The sequence below is a fragment of the Pleurodeles waltl genome, chromosome 8 (assembly GCF_031143425.1).
Source record: "Pleurodeles waltl isolate 20211129_DDA chromosome 8, aPleWal1.hap1.20221129, whole genome shotgun sequence".
Classification (NCBI taxonomy): Eukaryota; Metazoa; Chordata; class Amphibia; order Caudata; family Salamandridae; genus Pleurodeles; species Pleurodeles waltl.
The window spans coordinates 595,515,769-595,536,658 of NC_090447.1; the positions used below are offsets into that span (position 1 = coordinate 595,515,769).

The window sequence follows — 20,890 nt, forward strand, 5'->3', positions numbered from 1 at the left end:
TGAGAGCCAGGGCCTGCATATTAAATGCTACTATTGGGCCTGCAGCGCTGATTGTGCAACCCACTTATGTAGCCCTTTAACCATGGCCGAGGCTTGCCATTGCACAGCCTGTGTGTGCAGTTTTTAACTGCCATATCGACCTGGAAAAATAATCCTTTTGCCAGGCCTAAACCTTCTCTTTATATACAGATAAGTCACCCCTAATATAGGCTGTGGACAACCCAGAGGGCAGGGTATAATTCACTTACAGGCAGGACATGTACTTTTAAGTTCGACATATCCTGATAGTGATAAACTCCCAACAACGTTTTTTTACTGCAGCAAGGCCTATCTCTCTCAAAGGATAATATTGGGATTACCTTATTACATTTTATAAGTGTTATTCACAATCTGGAAGAGATAAGAATGTCAGGTTTGGTGCTTCTGGAATCACAATTTAAAATCACAACTAATGGTGAAGTCAGATTTTAAATTGCAGTTCTGAAAATGGCACTTTTAGAAAGTTGGCATTTTCTTACTTTAGCCATTTGATGCCTGCTACCTGTCTCTGATTGCATGTCTGGGTTGGGTGACAGCTGGGCTTTGTGTATGTCTCCTAGCAAGCTACATACAAACAGTGTTTAGGTGTGAGTTGATAGGCCATCGGTGTTCTGATGGGCCATCCTGGGCAGGATGGGAGGGAGGAGCTGGGCACAGCTTCACACCTACAACTGATCAGGCTGTGGCGTGTCCCCACACAAAGGGCTTCATACCCCCCTGTAGTGAGTCCAGAGTCGGGGCAGGTACACTTCAAAGGCACGTCTTTGAAGCCTCCTCATTTCAAAGGCACCAACTCAGCACACCAGGAAGAAGGACTGCTGTCCTGCTACAAAGACTGCCACTTTGATGGACTGCTGCTCTACAATGAACTGCTGACCTGCTGTGCTGACCTCCTGCATCCTTTGCTGGGGAAGGAGAACTGGACCTGCAACCTCCATTTTGAACCCAGGACCCCAAAGTGACTCTAAGAGCTATTCTGTTGGCCTCTTGATCTTATCCTCAGGGACATAACAGGCTCCCCACAGCTCCTGGACCCATCTTAAACAAACTCCTGACTCACAAGAGGTGCCTCTCAGGTCCCGGGCCCATTGAAAGTGGTTTTTGGGATCCTGGAATCAAGCTTTTGGGCTCAATGTGAACAGGCTCATTTGCACCAGAACCACACCACTCACCTGGAGAATCAGCCGGAGCCTCCACAAGTTCATCTCGTTGCACAGCAAGTATCGCCTCTCTTGCCCCCCAGACTTTCCGTCAGCGCCGTCCTCCCGGCTCTTGCCAACACTCTCCTGGCTCCTGACGAACTTCTTCCCGATGAACAGGAATCTTAGCAGAATACTTAAGATGGTGAAACCTCAGCCTTACTCATCTGGAGCTGTGTCTGACCCGTGCTCCATCGCAGTTAGCCTAAACATTTGGATGTATCCCGGTCTGACTCGACCAGTTGTCCTTAGTTGGCACTTTATACTTTTAAGCACAATATTGCATTTCAGTCTTTAAAAATGTATAACTCCGGTTCTACTTATTGGATTTTTGTCTTTTTGGTATTGTTTTATTTAATAATTTAGGCTCTGTTATTCTGGCCTGGTGTGGATTATGTTTGTGTGGTGTTTTCACTGTTTTACTGTTTGAAGTGTTGCACAAATATTTGCTTTTTAAGTGAGCACAGGTTATTTAGAGTGTGTTTTTGACTTACTGTGACTAAGATTGTGGTTCTGACTTGGGCAGGGTGCATAACTCTGCCAACCAAAAATCCAGTTTCTAACATGAACCAGTAGCTGTGTCAGGTGCACGTCTACTTGTACAAGTAACTGATTAGCACCTCTTCTTCTCTGCAGTCATTGCTTCTCTAACCTTTCGTAAAGGCATTTCTTTCCTCCTAAAAGGCCATGGTCCTCCAGTACAATGTGTTTCCTGTCAAGAGTAGTTTTTTTATTTTACTTTGGTCTTCTCGTTTAGCATGATTTAAGATCAAATGGGCACCGGCATATAACTAAGAAATGAATTTTTTTATTTTAGTTGTGTGATATTCATTGGGGAATACAAGGATTCATCATGGTCTTGTAGGAGATATTTAAATAATACAAATTTAAAAAGAGAGCCACTTTTACACTGAAGAGCTTTGGAGCACAATGATTTTCGAATGCAACAAAACTTCCACTATGCAGGGATTTTCCAGCACTTGGCTAAGTGGAAAAATATTGGTGCACAAAGTAATAGACTGAAGTTGCAGCTAAACGGTTAGTTTGAGGCGTGTGATTTTGCAGTTAAACAAAGACTGCATAATGTTCTGAAGTGAGGGGCATTGTTTCAAAACATATTTTGTGGTTGAGCCTTGTTGAGCACCCACAAAACATTGTGGTGGGTTACAGTTGATGCGAGGGAACACTAGTGGTCCTCAGATGGTAGTCTATACTGTTGTTCTTCTGCTGGCATCCTGCATGTAGCCACTTGCTGCAGTCATGAGTGAAGTTAGAGACCTTTGTTAGACATACCAGCTGAGGCCTCCAAGGCAACACAATGTTAATCAAAGCTATGTAGAGGAGCTTGGAATTAAAATGAATTGCTCTCCGATTTGACTATAAATTCACAATCCTGATCCAAAAGCGTTGTTCTTAATCTAATTTTTTGTCATGTCCTGCAGGTATTTTTTGCTGCCCAGAGATAATGGAAAATCACTCAAATGTGATGATCTTGGATCTTTACGGCTTAACGTGGTTTATACAGAGGACCACGTTTTTTCCTCTGAGTACTACAACTCTCTCCGGGACCTCTTGCTGAAATCAGCAGATGTGGAGGTAATTTACTTTTGGTCACTGTTGATGGTTCTACGTGGGACCTATTTCCAAAGACTTGTTTTGTATGTACATGTGATTTTCTTTTGACTGACTTCTGACTTAGATCTGAGTTTTCAGGTGTAAGGCGTGCCTAATCATAAAACTTGGTTTGTGAAGCTGGCCCTGTCTTGGGAAATGGCACATAACTTAACAGGCAGGCTCCATGTCTTCAGTTTCACCTCTGAACCTTTGTGCAAAGCTGACTTTTGTTTGACTGTTGATTATCTTTCCAGCTTGTTGGTGGGTACACACACCCAACCTGGCTCTTGCTTGAGGATTCTTGAATCGACAACCAGTGAAACCACCCAAGTGTAAATGTAGTTTGTGGACAGATCATGTTTTGCTTTATGGTAACAGCGGCAGTTGTATGTAGGGAAATAACTTATAGAAATATTGTGTGCTAAATATTATTTACAAAACTATTTTCCTATTTTGGGTATATTTTCTTTTAACTTCAGAGGACAATGTTTTTGTAAATGATATGTAGGAAATTATATTTGATAAGTGATATTTCTGCTAGATGATATTTTGGAGTCATGCTGGTGGTAGTAAAGGTGGTAGTAAAGGGAAGATGGGTATGTAAGGTTCTTTTCTTCCTCAGTTTTCCTACTTTTCATACCAAAAAACTGTCTGTCTGTACAATGAACTAGATGTAGTTTAAATTGTGCGATAAACACCAGTAAGTGTGTGATGTACTGGTTTGCAGACCATCAATTATTTTTTATTTGAGTTCATTCGGTCTAGAGATCTAGGCCATTTTGAGTAACAAAGATAACAATCATACATGATAAAATAGTATTTGTTAAAAAAAAAAAAGATAACAATATAAAAACAGTAATAATCAGGACAGTATAACAATAAGATCAACAAGACTAAGTATTTGATTGTAGATAAAAACTACAATAAATAAGACATGGCTAAAATGTTAAGAATAAAAAGGATAAAAGCTAGGATATAAAATTCTCTCTAACATACCAATGTGTGCAATTGTTTTCCCGTAAGACCTGACCCTCGTCAATCCTCATATAGAGGCAAAAAATAACAGTTGAGACTCCTTCTGTCGACTAATGTCGGGATGGCTCACATGCCCTTTGAAACAATAAGCCTACGCCGGATGTACCAGGCCTCCGCTAAAAATTTGGTAACTGTAATAGCTACCACGGAGGATGAGTCGTATGTACAGATTCTGGTGGCATTTGCTCTATCATGTAATGACATATTTTTGCAGAGGGGAATGATCCACCTCCCTCTGGGACTTTTATACAGAGGGCAGAAAAATAGTATATGCTCTGTTGTTTCTTGAAAATTTTGGCAAGAGATACATCTATCATTTGAAGCAATGTTAGATGACCAGTGAGCCGTAAAACCATTGATAGGCAGTGTACCATATCTTAGTTGGAGATATAAAGCACGGGCGTACGGAGGCATGGGAAGGTTCAAGAAGTTCTCAGGCCAGGGCTCGTGCTTGAGTTGGAGAAATTCCATTGTTAGCCTGCCCGCCCCTTTTTGGTGCAAGGAGTCTTCATTAACTTTCTCCCAATATCTTTTTGTGACAAGTTTCTTTGCATTGTCGGGGATTTGATCCGGATAGTTCCAGTAGGAAGGAAAACCTATTTTGACCCAGGCAGATTTAATTTCCTTCAGCCATGGGATTTTCTCCAGTGCCTGGGAGGTGGCTATGAGCTCTCTTATAGCCAGTCTATATGGTTCGAGTTCAACAGATTTCCATAAGCGAATCCAATAGGAGAGAGGCCTTAGGGCTGCTGTGGTTTTGATACTGTTTAGACCTAGGTCTAGCCTTAGAGGGGTCATTGGAGAGCCCATACCTAGCCGGGCAATCTGTCTAAGGAAATGGTTTTCCTTGGTTTTCAGAGTATCAAGGATTTTGTGGGACCCCCAAAGTTCCGCTCCATAGAGGGCCGCTGCTCTGATTTGGACATTGTAAATCTCTGCAAGTATGTTCAAGGGGGGACTCGGAGCCTTTCTCGATCTACGGACAAGGGCCCCACCTCTCTGGCTTATAATGAGAGCCCCTTTGTCAATGGCTGCCATCCATTTGCCTGTGGTCGATAGTCTGAAACCCAAGTAGTCGGACTCATCTACTTTCTCCAATGGAATCGAGTTCATTTCTATGCTAACGCGCGAGCGTTTCTTGGACGTACTATATATCATGAGTTTTGTTTTCTTAATGTTTACGTCCAGACCATAGTCACTACAAAAAACACAGAATTGGTTGATCAGGTTTTGGATTCCCATTGGCGATTTAGATATCAAAATTGTGTCATCTGCATATAGCAGACACGGGATTTTTTTCCCAACCAATTTGGGTGAATCATTTATACAGTTCTCTAAGTAGTGGATGCAATTATTGATATATAGCCAAAAAAGAGTGGGTGCCAGAACACATCCCTGTCTAACTCCTTTTTTAATAGCTACGGGGTCAGTCAACTCGCCCCCCCTGGCCACATCTAATTTGAGCGAAAGTATTTTCATGCAGTTGAGCAATGAGTTTCAGGAGACCAGATGGTACTCCCATGTTTGATAATGTTGACCACAACAGGTTCCTGGGGATCAAATCAAATGCGGCTCTGAGGTCTATGAAGACCACATAGAAATTACCCCTCCCCAGGTCAACATTCCTCCATTTTATTGACATGAATCTTAGGGCTTGGTCAACTGTACTCACTGCAGGTCTAAATCTTGCTTGTAGGTCAGAAAGAGCTTCGGACTCCATAATCCATTCCTCAAGATGGAGCAAAAGATGCTTTGCATAGATTTTTTGGGAGTTATCAAGGAGACTAATCGGACGATAATTGGCAGGGATGTTCGGATTTCCTTTTTTAAAAATGGGTACTATTTCGGCCCCTTTCCAAGTGGGTGGACCATCAATTACTGCCTTTACATTAGATGAGCATGTTGGTACAGTTTAAGAGTCACATGTTTCTGGTTGATGTCTAAAAATATGGCATTTCGGTATTTTTTACTTCATTTCAGTGTGTTCAAAGGATATTTTGTGAGCCAGGTTTTGCTGAATACCTTGTTGTATAAGCAGCAGGGATGATTGTGCCAAGTGATTCCAGGTGACTATGCGAGAGGAGCTTAGTTCTATCTATAGTGAACAAAAGTGGTGCAATTTCTTCTTGTTGATGTTTCCTCAAATGTTATACAACCCCACAGCTTCATGGTACTTTATTCTTGAGTTGTCACCTTTAATAAGAATTGTAAATGATGAGATGTTTGGTGGGGGCTGCCACAAGGGAGGAGATGGAAGACAGCTACAGGTCCTGTGATGTCATAATAGTGTGCATTGAAACTTATGTGGCAATACAGCAGTTCAGAACACTTCACGATACTGTTTTATTGTATAATGCTATAATATGGACAACAAATTTTAAATTACCCATGTAGACTCCTCCTTTGTCTGCCATTTGTATTAAATGCTTGGAGGGAGATAAAATGCAATTGTAATATGATGAGCAAACCCAGGTGTGGTGCCAGTCTTCCTCGTTGTGTGAAGTGTCTCGATGCCATGTAGTTTATACAATTTTGTGTTCTGTTCTTGTGGACTAAAAGCTCAAAGCTCAGTGTGCTCCTGGGATCTGAGAGTATCACATCATAGTTCCTGATCAGGTTCCCTTACTCTTATTTTGTTCCTGAATAAAGCACTTTGGCCCCAATTTACAAATGGTTCACGCAACACAGGGAAGTAGGCAAAGGTGCTGTGCTGTGTTGTGTGAACTGAAGAGAGCAGAACAACTCTATATCTGCAAGATGGAGCTGAACCTTTGCATATACCATTTACCCCTTATCCCTCCCATCAATGCTGCCAACCAGGAGGAGGAGCCATAGCACTGACGCCAGATGCCACAGAGGAAGCCGGAGGAAGACGGAGCAGGCATTGTGCTGTTGTTCAAACCCAGTTCAAACTGCAGACTCAAGCCTGGTTCTTGCCCGAGAAGTCTGGGTGGGACACGGGGGGCACTGAGACATGGATATGGATGGAACAGATTGGATCACCGCACCAAGGTAAGGGGGCGGCTGAGATGCACACTGAGAACGAACAAGTGCGGTGTGGCACACGCTGAGAAGGATCAAGCTATTACCACCTCCTTTGCCCGCCATTATTCGCTTATTTCTGTGTCCTTATGTTGCTGCAGCAGCCCTGCATCACCCACCCACTCCGATCACCCGCCCACCCCGACTCCCTTGTCTGCTTTCCAGTTGCATCTTATTTCATACAATGATGGCTGACTGCTGCTTGCCCTGCCGGACTATTCTTCCACCTCTGTGCTCTGCTCAACATATTCAGAGCCCAATAGCCCACATAGCCCACAAAGAAGATCCAGTGGAACCCTAGAAGGTCAGAGAAGGCAGCTGCGATAAGTGAGGTGCAACACTGAGAATTGAGTCTGGTGGGAAGTGAGCTTGCTGTCGGCGTTAGAGCCAAAGCCCCAGGATTGAGCCAGAACGATACAGAGGCACCCGGGCCAGGACCCGGTGCCACTTGTATCACTCTGTGTGCTCCCCCAGCCCCTTGTACCGTTTAGCCCTCTGCAGCAGCTCACTTTAACATCTCACGCCACAGCCATAGGTAAGGCTCTAGTTCTATTAACCAAATGATCATCCTACAGCAGCAACAGCATCTACAGCTTTGGCAACAGCATTGCAGTTAACAGTGTCAACACTCTAACACAAGAGTCACCAAGCCAACAAGTTAATCAAGCTACTAAATTACTTTGCTAAGTACATAGGCTGATTTTATTTTACCCCTCTAAACCTGCTTTAACCAGCTTACAATCCTGCTCGGCAAGGCAAGGCTCCAATCATCTATACAGCCTTTATTTTAGCCCTATGACAGCTGTGATCACTATTCTTGCCTAAGGTATGGACAGCAGCAGGCGAGGCGGGAAACAAAAGCCATGGTTAATCTTATATCCATAACAGGGTCAGGCAAGGCATGACTGGCCCCTACCACCAGGAAGAGGAGGCATCGCAACATGGAGCATGCTAGCAAGACTGACTTATGAGCCCAAAACAAACAAAAAATGTATCCCACTGTTTAATCTCACCCATAACAAAAATGTTTGAAAAGTGCCAGAAAATCCCACAGAGGTTTACATTTCTCAAGGAGTCAATCCAGGAATCACCTCTGAAAACTGATGATCCACAGTCTGCCAGAACCACTAACCCCAGAGATATTGTATGATGGCTGGGACTCAATCCCAGACCAAGTCGAAGCTAAAGGTAGAGGATCTGACAACTCAGGCCACTTCTGAGGATGGACTTCAACTTTTCCCGGTTTTCACCACATCATACAGTCACCCGGGCGATGGCTACATGCTACGGGAGCAAAGTGCTTTAGGGCCAGTTGAGGCACCTGAGACAACTCAGGCAGCTAACCCAGCCAAGCCCAGGCAGTCACCTCTTCTGCCTCATCTACAAAACCAAGTCATGTAGGTAGAGGTACATGCTTAGTGAGAAACTGCTTGAGGGGATGCACACAACCCAACCAACCCAAGGGTTCTATCCTCTCATTGAAAGCCAAAGCTGTCTCTTGGCCAACCAGTTAAAAGAACTCTTGATGACACTAATTAAGCCTCCGTCCCACTAGAGCTACCTAGTTCTATGAGGTTGACACTCACACACATGATGGAGACCAACATAAGCACACTAACCCTGCAAACAGAGCAGGCTAAGGTTAACTAATGCTAAAATGATAAACCTATGGCCGGACTAGCTAAACAATCCCTTGGGCACTAACCCGTCATTAGTATAATCACCTCTAATGGAAAGCCCACTGAGGAGGAGTAAAACACAGAAAACAATGGCAGCCCAGACATATGGCCTCAGTTATTAAATATCTTCCAAAAATCTGTAGGTGCTCTAAATTAGCACTCAGGTGAACTGGACTGGCAAGTAGAGCTCCTAAACATCCTTGGTGCAAATGTATCATGCATCAACTCTAAACTGCCTGAACTAAATAGTTTAATCATCGAAGCCTAGTCAGCCACATATCTTCAACAAATACACCAATTCATGTTCCCACATTGTAGGAAAACTGGGAACTCTCCCAGACACTTTAAACCTTGCCCTCACTGACCTAAATTTCAGGATGGGTCACGCCCAAAAGGCAGATCACCAAACTGATGATAAAGAGGATAAAGTGGAAATAAATCAGGACATTGCCTCCAGCTATGGCCTTTTAAACAGAGGCCAACCAGGTCAGCAAGTAACTAGGGATCGGGACCATAACTCAGTGTAAAATCAAAATGTCAGGGCTCTTACCCCCCCCACCACCACCCAAACTGACCTAGCAACCATATCCTCAAAATCACCCCTTCCAAAGCAACAAAGGAAAAGACTGAGGAAGGAAAAAAACAAGCATACTCTGCAGTTAACGGGTCTTGTAAGGTTAACAAACCCTACACAACCCAAAAAGTTCTACCCTATTTTCACAAAGAAATCAGCAACGATTCCTCATAGTGCAAAGAGAGAGCATACATCAAACTGCACTGAAGAAGGCGCTTCCCTGAAATGGAGACTGCCACCTTCAAATGTAGCAACTGGATCCTCTTTTCCAATCCTCCCTCTCTGGCTGTCCTTCAAACCTTCATCTACATAAGGGGAAGCAGACATTATTAAATTTACATGTCTTATTTTGGCTTAGTCCTGGAAAGCATGGGATGCTAGGGGCCCATTGATTGACGTTTCTTTCCATGTCGTTTCAGCCTGAGTTTGACATTCTTTAGAGAATCTTAAAGACTCTGGGGGAACAAATGTTATTACATTGGGATTTCTTGTTCCAGCCGTGTCCATCAGAACACGGAATGCTGGGGCCTCAGCCCATCGGATAAAAGAGGCAGAGTTTGACATTCTTTAGAAGATCTTAATGACTCTGACCTAATTGCAGGTTTAACTAATGACTCCAAGCCATCAGTTAAAGCTTTGTTCCATATCATCTGAAACCTAGTTTGACATTCTTTGGAAAATCTTAGTGACTCTGGAACCATTACAAGTTGTGTAGATTCATTAAATGGCATCACCGATTTCACTCTGGGGTCCTGCTCCTCCACATTTTTCTGTTACTTCAGCAAATGACAAATTAAGCTTGTTCACTGAAGTTAATTGTTCCAAAGGCTCTTCCGAATCATTATTTGACACCTGTGGAGGGCTAATGTCTCTTTTGTCTTGTATGCTCGGATTGTGATCCAAGAAGTTCATAGTTTTTAGATTGAGAATCAGGAAATATTGGATCAAATTTGTGAGCCACTCTGGTTTGCCCATTTAAACTTGTATTGAGTTTCCATAGGCACTTTTTGTTTTTCCTTGACTGGGTGGCGAGTGCCCTTTCATTGCCCTCTGTACTTACAGACTAAAGGAACCCATACACTATCGGCTGGTGTCACTCTCTTTAGAAAGTGAGATTTGAGCTACTTGAGCATCATTTACTATTTCCCCTTCTGGTTTGGGCTAAGATCCCTCAGTGTTAGCAAGGCATAAAAACAGCCCAGTAAAGGGGTCCATTGAAGGAAGCTTAAACTTGGCTATTGCCTTGCGTTCCTGGACAATCTCAGACATGATTGTAGGGACAGCAGAGATTTTACCTAATAAGCAATAACAAGGCAACATATACTTATCCGTTGTCTGCTGGACCCTACTAATTAGGGCATTAAGATTATCAGTCTGGATATCAATGTTCTTAACGTGCTCCGCAAGCGTCTGAAGGATGTTTATTTGTATATCCAACTTATCTGCATGCGTTATTGATACTTGACTTTAGACCTCATAGCCTTATGGTGGTCATTCCCTAACTAGTTGCCTGCCTCCCTCCTCTTTCCTAACACTGTTTTTGCTGGTTGTAGGACTCTGCACACTTTACCACTGCTAACCAATGCTAAAGTGTGTATGCTCTTTCCCTTAAACATGGTAACATTAGTTCATCCCCAATTGGCATATTTAATTCACTTACAGGTACCTAGTAAAGTGCACTATATGTGCCCAAGGCCTGTAAATTAAATGCTACTAGTGGGTCTGCAGCACAGATTGTGTCACCCACATAAGTAGTCCCTTAACCATGTCTCAGGCCTGCCATTTCAAGGCCTGTCTGTGCAGTTTCACTGCCACTTGACTTGGCATTTCAAAGTACTTGCCAAGCCTTAAACTCCCATTTGCTACATAGTCACCCCTAACGTAGGCCCTTGGTAACCCATAGGGCAGGGTGCTATGTAGGTAAAAGGCAGGACATGTACACATGTGGTATATGTCCTGGTAGTGAAAAGCTAAATTTGTTTCCCATTACTGTGAGGCCTGCTCCTTTCATAGAGTAGCATTAGGAAAGCCCTCATATACTTGATGAGTGGTAAAGTCTGATCTGAAAGGGATAACTAGGTCATATTTAGTATGGCCAGAATGGTAATAGAAAATCCTGCTTATTGGTGAGGTTGGATTTTATATTACTATTTTATAAATGCCACTTCTAGAAAGTGAGCATTTCTCTGCACTTAAGCCATCTGTGCCTTACAGCCTGTCTCCAATCAACGTCCGATCTGTGCTGGTTGACCGCTTCCTTGTGCATTTCACCCGAACAACTACAAACACAGGACACTCATTCACATCTGCATTCATCTGCATAGTGAATGGGTCCTCCTGGGCTGGAATGGTGGAGGACCTGACATATTTTAAAGGCCAGTGGTCTGCCCTCACACAGAGGACTGATAACCCCCCCCACTGGGACCCTGGCAGACAGGACGGGATGAAAGGGGAACTTGTGCTCTTCAAAACCACTCTTTGAAGTCTCCCCCACTTCAAAGGCATTTTTGGGTATATAAACTGGGTCTCTGACCCCACCAAATCAGACACTTCTGAACCTACACCACCACCATGTTAGAGGAGCTGCCTGGCTGCCCAAAGGACTCATCTGGACTGCTCTGCTTGAAAGGACTGATGCTCTGCTGTTGCCCTGCTGGCCTCTGACTTTGCTGGAAGGACTCTGCCTTCCCCAAGAGTGCTCTCCAAGGGCTTGATTGAGCTTGCCTCCTGTTTCTGAAGTCTCAGGGCCAACGAAGACTTAACCCCTTCAAGAACTCCTTGTGTGTCAAAAAACGACACAAAGCCTGCCAAAATCTACGCAAAGCCTGCAGTGCAGCTGAGAAATTGCCGCACAGCCGACCGGAATGACGCAACACCGGCTTCCCTACTAGAAATTTGATGCGTCTGCTCCTTTTTCCAGCGCTTCAAGGATTTAAAACACTTCTTCCCTGGGCTTCAAAATATCCCCGCATCGCAGTGAGGAACCAAGACTGTGTGCTGAAAAACAACGCCAACCCCTTGCAGCGTAGAATGAAACAATGCATCGTCTGTATCGTGTTGGAAAATCCAACGCACACCTTATTTTTCCAAGCATCTCCTCCTCTGCATTCTCCATGCGTCATTATTATTGATGCAGCCCAGTTACTGTCTGTAACAAAGAGACAACTGTTTATTTTTAGGGATTGAGACTATTTTAAACCTTTTAAAAGTGATATTTAGACTTGTGCTTATTGGATCTTTGTCATTTTGACCTTATTTTATTCAGATAAATATTATCTATTTTTCTAAACTTGTGTGGTGTATCTTTGTGGTGTTTTCACTGTGCTACTGTATGATTTATAGCACAAATACTTTACACCGTGCCTTCTAAGTTAAGCCTGATTATTCAATTCCAAGCCACCAGAAGGTGGGTAAAGGATGATTTGGATTGTGTTGTGATTTACCCTGGCTACAATTGTGGTCCCTACTTGGACAAGGGTGTATAACTCTGCCAACTAGATATCCTGTTTCTATCATTGACCAGCTGTCGTAAGGGCCTTGTCCATAGCATCCCAAAACACAAAGCAGTTTTTAGCCTGGTCATTTTCAATATAAGGCTCATGGGCGAGGAGGAATAATTTGGAGTTAGTCTCCAGCTTATTTGATAGAGCAGGGCTGATAACATGACTTTTTACAAATCCGTGAACAATAGTAGTAGGACTTTTCCAAGAATCCTCTTTAGCCTGTGGGTAAGTTGATGAAAAAGCCTGGTGACAGCCATGCTTCAAAGGGTTATCAGGGTCCAACATACTGAGGGTCTCCTCTTCCTCCATATATTGATCATCTACAGCTCTCTTAAGCCTGTTGGGATAAGATGTTTATTTACAGAGTGTCACCACCTGCTTATTTTTCACAGGATCCATAGGCATGAGTGATATGCTGTCACTGCTGGTAATCAAAGTGTTGCAACGTGCAAGCAGTGTAAGGGTATGTAAGAAATGTGGTCTTTGGTTGGCAGTCAGGTTACCCCCTGTCCAAGCAAGGACCCTCACTCTAGTCAGGGTAAGTCACACACAATCCAAATTATCCTGTGCCCACCCTCTGGTAGCTTGGCACTGAGCCGTCAGGCTTAACTTAGAAGGCAATGTGTAAAGTATTTGTGCAATAAATCATACAATAACACAATATGGCACCACAAAAATACACCACTCAGTGTTAAGAAAAATATAATATTTATCTGGATATTTGCAGGTCAAAATGATCAAAGATGCAATAAGAAAATGTAAAGATATCACTGAAAAGTGATATAAAGGGCCTGATTCTAACTTTGGAGGACGGTGTTAAACCGTCCCAAAAGTGGCGGATATACCACCTACCGTATTACGAGTCCATTATATCCTATGGAACTCGTAATACGGTAGGTGGTATATCCGCCACTTTTGGGACGGTTTAACACCGTCCTCCAAAGTTAGAATCAGGCCCAAAGTGTCTTAAGTCTTTTAAAAGCAAACAGAGTCTCTTTCAAGCTCAAAGTACCTGGTTTGCGTGAAAAAATCTCCGCAAAGGGCCACAAAGGAGGAGAAGCGGGGAGACAAAGGGGTGTGCTTCGATTTCTCTGGCTGCACATGGTTGATGCGTCATTTAGTTTCCACGCAGGGACGGCTGGGCGTCGATTTCCGGCGCTCGGTTGTGGATCCTCTTCGGGTTGCAGGGTTTTCAGACGCCCCGGGGTCTGTGCGTGGAGGCGCTGCGTCGATTTTCCCTCTGGAAGTTGGGTGGCGTTGTCCCAGGTCGGCTGTGCATCGATCTGGTGGGCCGTGCGTCGAAGTTCCAGTCGCACCGCAGGCGCCGCATCGGTCTTTTCCTTGCAAAGTCGAGCAGTGTCGTTCTGGTTCGGTGTGCAGTAAATTTTTCACCGCGGGACAGGCTGTGCGTCGTTTTTAGCCAGCTGTGCGTCGAATTTTCGCCGCACCAGGAGTCCAGTTGCAAGAGAGAAGTCTTTTTGGTCCTGAGACTTCAGGGAACAGGAGGCAAGCTCTATCCAAGCCCTTGGAGAGCACTTCTTCACCACAGCCAGGGAGCAGCAAGGCAGCAGGACAACAGCAAGGCAGCAGTCCTTCTCAGAAAGCAGTCAGGTCAGTCCTTTGGGCAGCCAGGCATTTCTTCTTGGCAGGATGCAGGTTCTGGGTACAAGTTTCTTCTCCAGGAACTGTCTGAGGTGGTAGGGCAGAGGCCCTGATTTTATACCCAAAAGTGCCTTTGAAGTGTGGGAGACTTCAAAGAGTGGCTTAGAAGTGCACCAGGTCCCCTTTGAGTTCAGTCCTGTCTGTCAGGCTCCCAGTAGGGGGTGTGGTAGTCCTTTGTGTGAGAGCAGGCCCTCCACCCTCCCAGCCCAGGAAGACCCATTCAAAATGCAGATGTATGCAAGTGAGGCTGAGTATCCTGTGTTTGGGGTGTGTCTGAGTGAATGCACAAGGAGCTGTCAACTAAACCCAGCCAGATGTGGATTGTGAGGCACAGAAAGATTTAAGTGCAGAGAAAGGCTCACTTTCTAAAAGTGGCATTTCTAAAATAGTAATATTAAATCCAACTTCACCAGTCAGCAGGATTTTGTATTACCATTCTGACCATACTAAATATGACCTTCCTACCCCTTTCAGATCAGTAGGTACCACTCCAACAATGTATGAGGGCAGCCCCAATGTTAGCCTATGAAGTGAGCAGGCCTCACAGTAGTATAAAAACGAATGTAGGAGTTTTACACTACAAGGACATGTAAACTACACAGGTACATGTTGTTGGAAAATGGGTTATTGGTAGGGCAGGTAGGTACCTACACCTAGCAACAAGCCACTAACCTCCACATAGGTACAGTTAGGTCTCAGTAAATTAATCCCAGCTCAACCCTTGGTAGCTTGGCAACGAGCGTCAAGGCTTAACTTAGGAGACAAAGTGTAAAGCATTCAAATATCACAAAACAGTAATTAAATAAAACACAGGAAACAGTTTAAAAATCCAAAACCAATTTATAAAAATAGTTTATATTTTTATCTTTAAAATGACACAAAAACGATTAAAATCGGTTCAGGGGAACCGGAGATATGAATTTTTAAAGAATTATTACTTTTCTAGCGCTTAGAAACAAAAAGCGCCAATCGGGTCATCTGGTTGCACCTCGACCGGGGCAAAGTCAAACTTTCAGGCCGACCGCGATGGAGCCCTGCTCGGCTACAGGTCGCGGGAGGCCTCGGTTAAAAAGTTACCTTCTGACTTAGTCTTTATTTTGAAGTTTTTCTTCACCGGGACGAACCTGCCAGATGAATCCGACCTCCTGGAGCCCTTGTCCGGATACGCGATGTGGGTTTCCTCGGTGGAGACTTTTACCTTCGGACTTAGTCGTTTTTTCGAGATGAAAATCCTTCGACCGGGGTAAACCTGGATCTTGATCCGACGTCCATGAAGCCCTTCTCGGATACGATGGCTGGGAGGTCCCGGTCAACTTTTTACGTTCGGACTTAGTCTCTTTTTTGGATGTTTTTCTTTACCGGGACGAACCACGAAGTCAGGCCGGGTTGCGGTTGAGGCAAGCCGGCTAGAATTTCCGCGGCGGGTCGGTCCCTCTCTGGAGCTTTTTTCCAAAAATTCTCAAATCTTTTCCAAACTTCTGGGGCTTCACCCAGATGTTCTTTTAAGGTTCTTTTGGGGTCCACAGCTCACCCCAAGGGTCCAGAAGTTCTGTGATGGTCCTTGGGGGGTGCGGACTTCAACTCCCAGAATGCACCTGGCGCAAACTCCTTTTTGGCCACTGGACAGTGGTCAGCTGGTCGCTTTCTTCAGGAGTTGGTGCAGGGGACTCTGGTTAGCAATTTTTCACCTGTAGCAAACGGAGTCCGTCCTTGAACCAGTTGAAGCCAGGCAAAGTCCTTCTTGTGGTGAAGCCCAAGTGTGCAGCTGGTGCAGTCCTTCTGAGTGCAGGTTCCAGGTGCAGGCCAGGGGTCCAGCAGGGCAGTCCTTCTTCTCCTTAAGTTCTTTCTTCTTGAAATTTGGTGGGGATCTGAGGTGTGGGGGCAGGTCTGCCAGTTTTATCCTTGCTCCTGGGTGAAAAGCAGGGGGGCCCTGGTTCTCCAATCAGGGACATGGTCGTCCCCCTGTGATGACCACTTCCTGGGAAGTGTGGCAAAAATCCATCCCAGAAGGCAACAGTCTCTAAAAATCCAACATGGATGAATCTGATTTTTGGAGGTTACATCTGGCTGAGCCCACCCACTGGTGTGGCTAAAAATCATAAACACACCCCTCTCCTGCCCTCTCCTAATCTAATCAAGGGGGCACCTAATTGTCTGGGGTTGCAGGATGTGGGGGTGTTGCTGGGTGCTCCAGATGTCCTTCTCTACCTTTGAAGACCAGTTTGGCAGCCCTCCCCCTTCCTGCCTCACCATCTGCTGAGGGGAGATTCTCTCCCCCAAGCACATTCCTTTGTGTGAAGCCAGGCCACTTCACACCTCATCAAGGCAGCCTGGCAGAAGCTGCTGCAGGCTGGCCAATCAGAGCACAGCAGCAAAAACAATGCAGAGCTGAAATTGGCAACTTTTTAGGTAAAGTCTAAACTTTTTACCTGAACAAGTTATATTAAATCCCACAACTGGAAGTTGTGGGATTTATTACAACAATTAATTTGATACCAAATTCTTGGTATGTAACATTTAAGGAGACTTTAAAATGTAAAATAAAGTCTGCCTATTCTAGCCTATGAAGGCCATTTACTTCAATGAGGGAAAAACAAATTTGGCTGTTTTTACCTCACCAGGGCTTATAAATCTATTTTTATAAAGTCCCTGCTTATAGTTACATGGCACCCAGCCCTAGGGGCACATAGGGCACACCTTAGGGGTGACTTATATGTAAAAATAAGGTAGTTTAAGACTTTGGAAGTACCTTTAATTCCAAAGTCGAATTTGCATATAACTTTAATTTAAAAGCAGCCAGCAAGGCAGGCTTGCTTTTAAAATGACACTGGGCACCTCAGCAGTGCACCTAGGTGTGCACCACCTATGCTGTGGTCCCTAAACCTATATGCCCTACCATATACTAGGGACTTATAGGTAGGTTAACTTAGCCAATTATAATTAGCCTAATTTGCATATCCATTTTACACAGAGCACAGGCCCTGGGACTGGTTAGCAGTTGCAATATAGTGTCAATTTAGTTGGGAGAGAGAGAAAAAAAAATCCAATTGTCAGACAGAAGCAATAGAACGTAGAAGCTCCTCCACTTCGAGATATGTCAATATCGGAAGATCCACGCCACAAAGTACCATGGAGCAGGTGTGTTCCAAAGCCCCAAAACCATTCAGGGTGGCACCCCGTGTAGTGCCAAGGAAAGAGACAAAACCATCTTCCTCCAGGAAGGGAATCTCATAATCCGCTTCACGAAGCAAACGCAACCGTAGTGCACAAGTCTGGGAATGAGCCCTAATCGGGAACATCAACAGATCAAGATCAACCACTGGAGAGCGCTGCAGTGAGAGACAGAAAGCCAGTGCATGTTCAAACGAGCACCAAAGGCATCGAAACACGGGTTGCACACAATCCAAAACCGGTCGGAACGACAAAGACCAGTCACACTCCAAATGAGCCAGGAGTGTTGCTCCAAAACACTGCATCATGCGTTCACGACACAGCTGCGCTGACGGGAGCAGCAATACAGGATCTCGTTGCGGCGGGACAGCCATTGCGAAAAAATAGCAACAATAGCAAAACTCCAGCCAATAAAGCCAAAGTAATTGGGAAACCCCCAAAAATGCTTCCGAAAATAGAGTGTTTAGCCGAAGGTATCAAACCGAATATGGAAGAGAAGGTGTGAACGAAACCAACACCAACGGCTTTGAAAAAATGAGCAATACCAGCAGTGCTGGATGCATTAAATATACGTCCCACAAGTTCACCGAAGTGACTCGGAAAGTTAGTATTCAAAAGGGACTGTATCTCCGCCGATGACCTTGCCACTTGAAGTGCGTAGGTCTCGCTAGCAGATGTAAGGGCCACATGCTTTTGAAACAATAAAGCTTTCAGCCGACTCAACTTGTCGAAATCAACCTTGGAAGTAGCAATATGAGGCCAGATGTCCGCTACCTCCCTAAATTCAGTAGGGGGAAACAACACATTCCCGCAGCACGTAACGGCCTTGTTGACAACGACGATGTAAACTATTCCGGCACGCATGCCACAGCAGCGTTCGCTGTTAAGAACAATGTAACTGCCGTTAGAAAGCACCTGGAAAGTGTTTTTAATTACCGGGACCGGAACTCCCTTCAGATAACAAGCTAAGTTAGCAATCGAAGCATTACACGCTCCGTGCAAGGACAGCTGTTTACAAACCATGGAATGGCTAACAGAAGTTTCGCAGTCGCTACCGCTAAGAAAAACTTTCCGCAAACCATTAACACATCTGTACTGAAAAGGAAGCTCCCACACCTCGTGTATGTAACTGTCACCCAATAGTTCATATCTTCCCACCGGAATGTGCTTCAAACAAGAAGTAAATTGCAGAGTGGAGATAGGCAAATTAATAACCCCATGAATCAACCACTCAGCTGACGGAATCTCAGCCACCGTAAAAGGCAGTTTCTCCAATTTTTCAATATTTAACATAACATACGTCGCTTCCTTCTTAGCCATCAATTGTTGTTGACGAGTTAAATTAAAGGAGATAAAGATCTCTCTGGCACGAATGTGCTGCCATGGAACGCGACCCGCCTTCAAGGTCTGAAGAGTCCAACCCAGCTGCATGATAGATCGTGTCTGACTCTGCCCATGATATAAAGAAGACATGTCTGATTTTATAATGTCAATAGCAGAAGAGACAATGCTGTCAATCGTGTAAACACGGTCAGAAAGGGTATGCATGCCATTATCAACAACAGACAAAGTCTGCAGCAGATTTTCTCGATCAATCTGTCTTAACCTGGCTGCAGCCTCCTGCTGGGAAAGTTTCCAAAACTCATTATACACTTCGTATAAGAACCTTTTTCTCCGGGGCACCTTGGGACCTGACAAGAAATCTTGTAAATCAGTACCATTAGACAGTAACTTGAGGTGTGACTTAACTGCACCCAGCGTGGAGTACTTCAACCATTGTTGACAAAGTTTCCCCACACTGTATGTAGTTATTATATTTGCATGTTCTGGTGAAATGTAACGAGGGTCTGCCCTACTAGTCCTGAACCCCCCAGAAGAGGTAACAAAACGTTGATGACACTGATTAGTGTCTACAGGCCACAATAACCACCCGCCCGGATGTAACGATGAAGCGTTAAGCGTACCATTCTGGACCCAATGCGTAAATTCACTAAAAGTAGCATTCACATAGTGCTGCCAGTTATTTAATTTAGAAGGGACAGGTATGCTAGGCAAAGTCAATTCTCTAATCGACGCCAAGCCCAAACAACTAGTCTGTTGTACTGTGTCATTGAGGAAAATCATTTGCACAGGGATAATGCATGCTCGAAATAATGTATCTGTGCCTTGCATCTGCCAATTTTTCGTACCCCAAACACTTTTCAAGTCAACAGTCTTCAACCAGTATTCATATCCTTCGACCGAAAGTTTAGATACAAACGAATTAGAATACAGTAATTTAGTATCGGTCAACAAAATCTGCTTATTAGAATACGGTGTCACTTTAAAATAGTAAGACTTAGCGCTACGCTGATCATGCCCAGAAAAATATGCAAATTTATCATTATACGTTTTCGAACTCCCTTGTGGAGGAGTCGAGCAATGTTCCCATTGTACATAATTAAAGATGGACTTAGGGCTACTCGCTTTGTGAATAAAGTGGTGTCCATAATAGGTGTAGCAAAACATATCACCATGATTATCTTTAAATTGGTAAGCATCTTCATCGTCATAGACAGTATAATATTGCAAATCCTTTAGCATAGCATCTACTGTCTTCACATCCCAATCATCAGAAACAATGCCTGGAATAACAATATCATTCATTGATAACTTAAGAACATACGGTATTTGAATCAATTCAGTGGGACCATATATTTCAAACATTACTTTATCCAGGGGTGTGGAATTTATTAAAATATCTACTTGTCCCGGGGACAGGTTGCTTCTCAAATCTACTTGTCCTGTAAAAAGATCTACTTGTCCCTTTGGTGCCATGTAGTGTGGCGCCAAATTATGGCAGCAGTCTCATTATGTAAGAGCTCTGATAATAGCCTCTCTGATTATGCCAGGGCTACTACCATAGTAGGGCTTGAATACTTGCAGTTTCAATCCCTACTGTAGCAATTTCCTTATTTTGCCACGTTTCTGCAGATCTGCATACTGGGGCTGGAGGAAGCAGTAAGCAATAGTTCCAGGGCTGGAATGCTTTTGAGTCTGCAAACCTACTAACCTGCATGTTTTAAAGATTTTCACCAGCTTCTCTCTAATATTTTCCCATAATAAGAAAGGTTGGACATTTACTCCTGACAATGGCAGAATTAGAACTTCTTCCAAGGTTGGGAAGAAAGTGGCTGGAGGGAAAATGAACTTGCAAATGCTCAATAGATTTTCCCATGAGCAAATCTACACATGGTATTTACCCATGCTAAAATACAGTTCACAAATATTTTATAGGGGTACGACATATACCATGGGTGCACTTTTGTGACTTTCATTAAGAATTTGGGGCCACATGTAGGTAGGTTCAGATTTACGACCCGCAAATTGTGA

General features: G+C 44.1%; 1 protein-coding gene across 7 annotated transcripts in view; it reads left to right on the forward strand.

Moving 5' to 3' along the window:
• Nucleotides 1-20,890, forward strand: part of RASA3 (RAS p21 protein activator 3) — an 821,322-nt gene that overhangs the window by 536,824 nt on the left and 263,608 nt on the right. For all 7 annotated transcript variants that reach the window (XM_069204628.1, XM_069204627.1, XM_069204630.1 and 4 more), the window contains one exon: nucleotides 2,681-2,834. In XM_069204628.1, coding sequence (XP_069060729.1) covers nucleotides 2,681-2,834 — 154 coding nt within the window. The remainder of the gene's footprint in view (nucleotides 1-2,680; nucleotides 2,835-20,890) is intronic.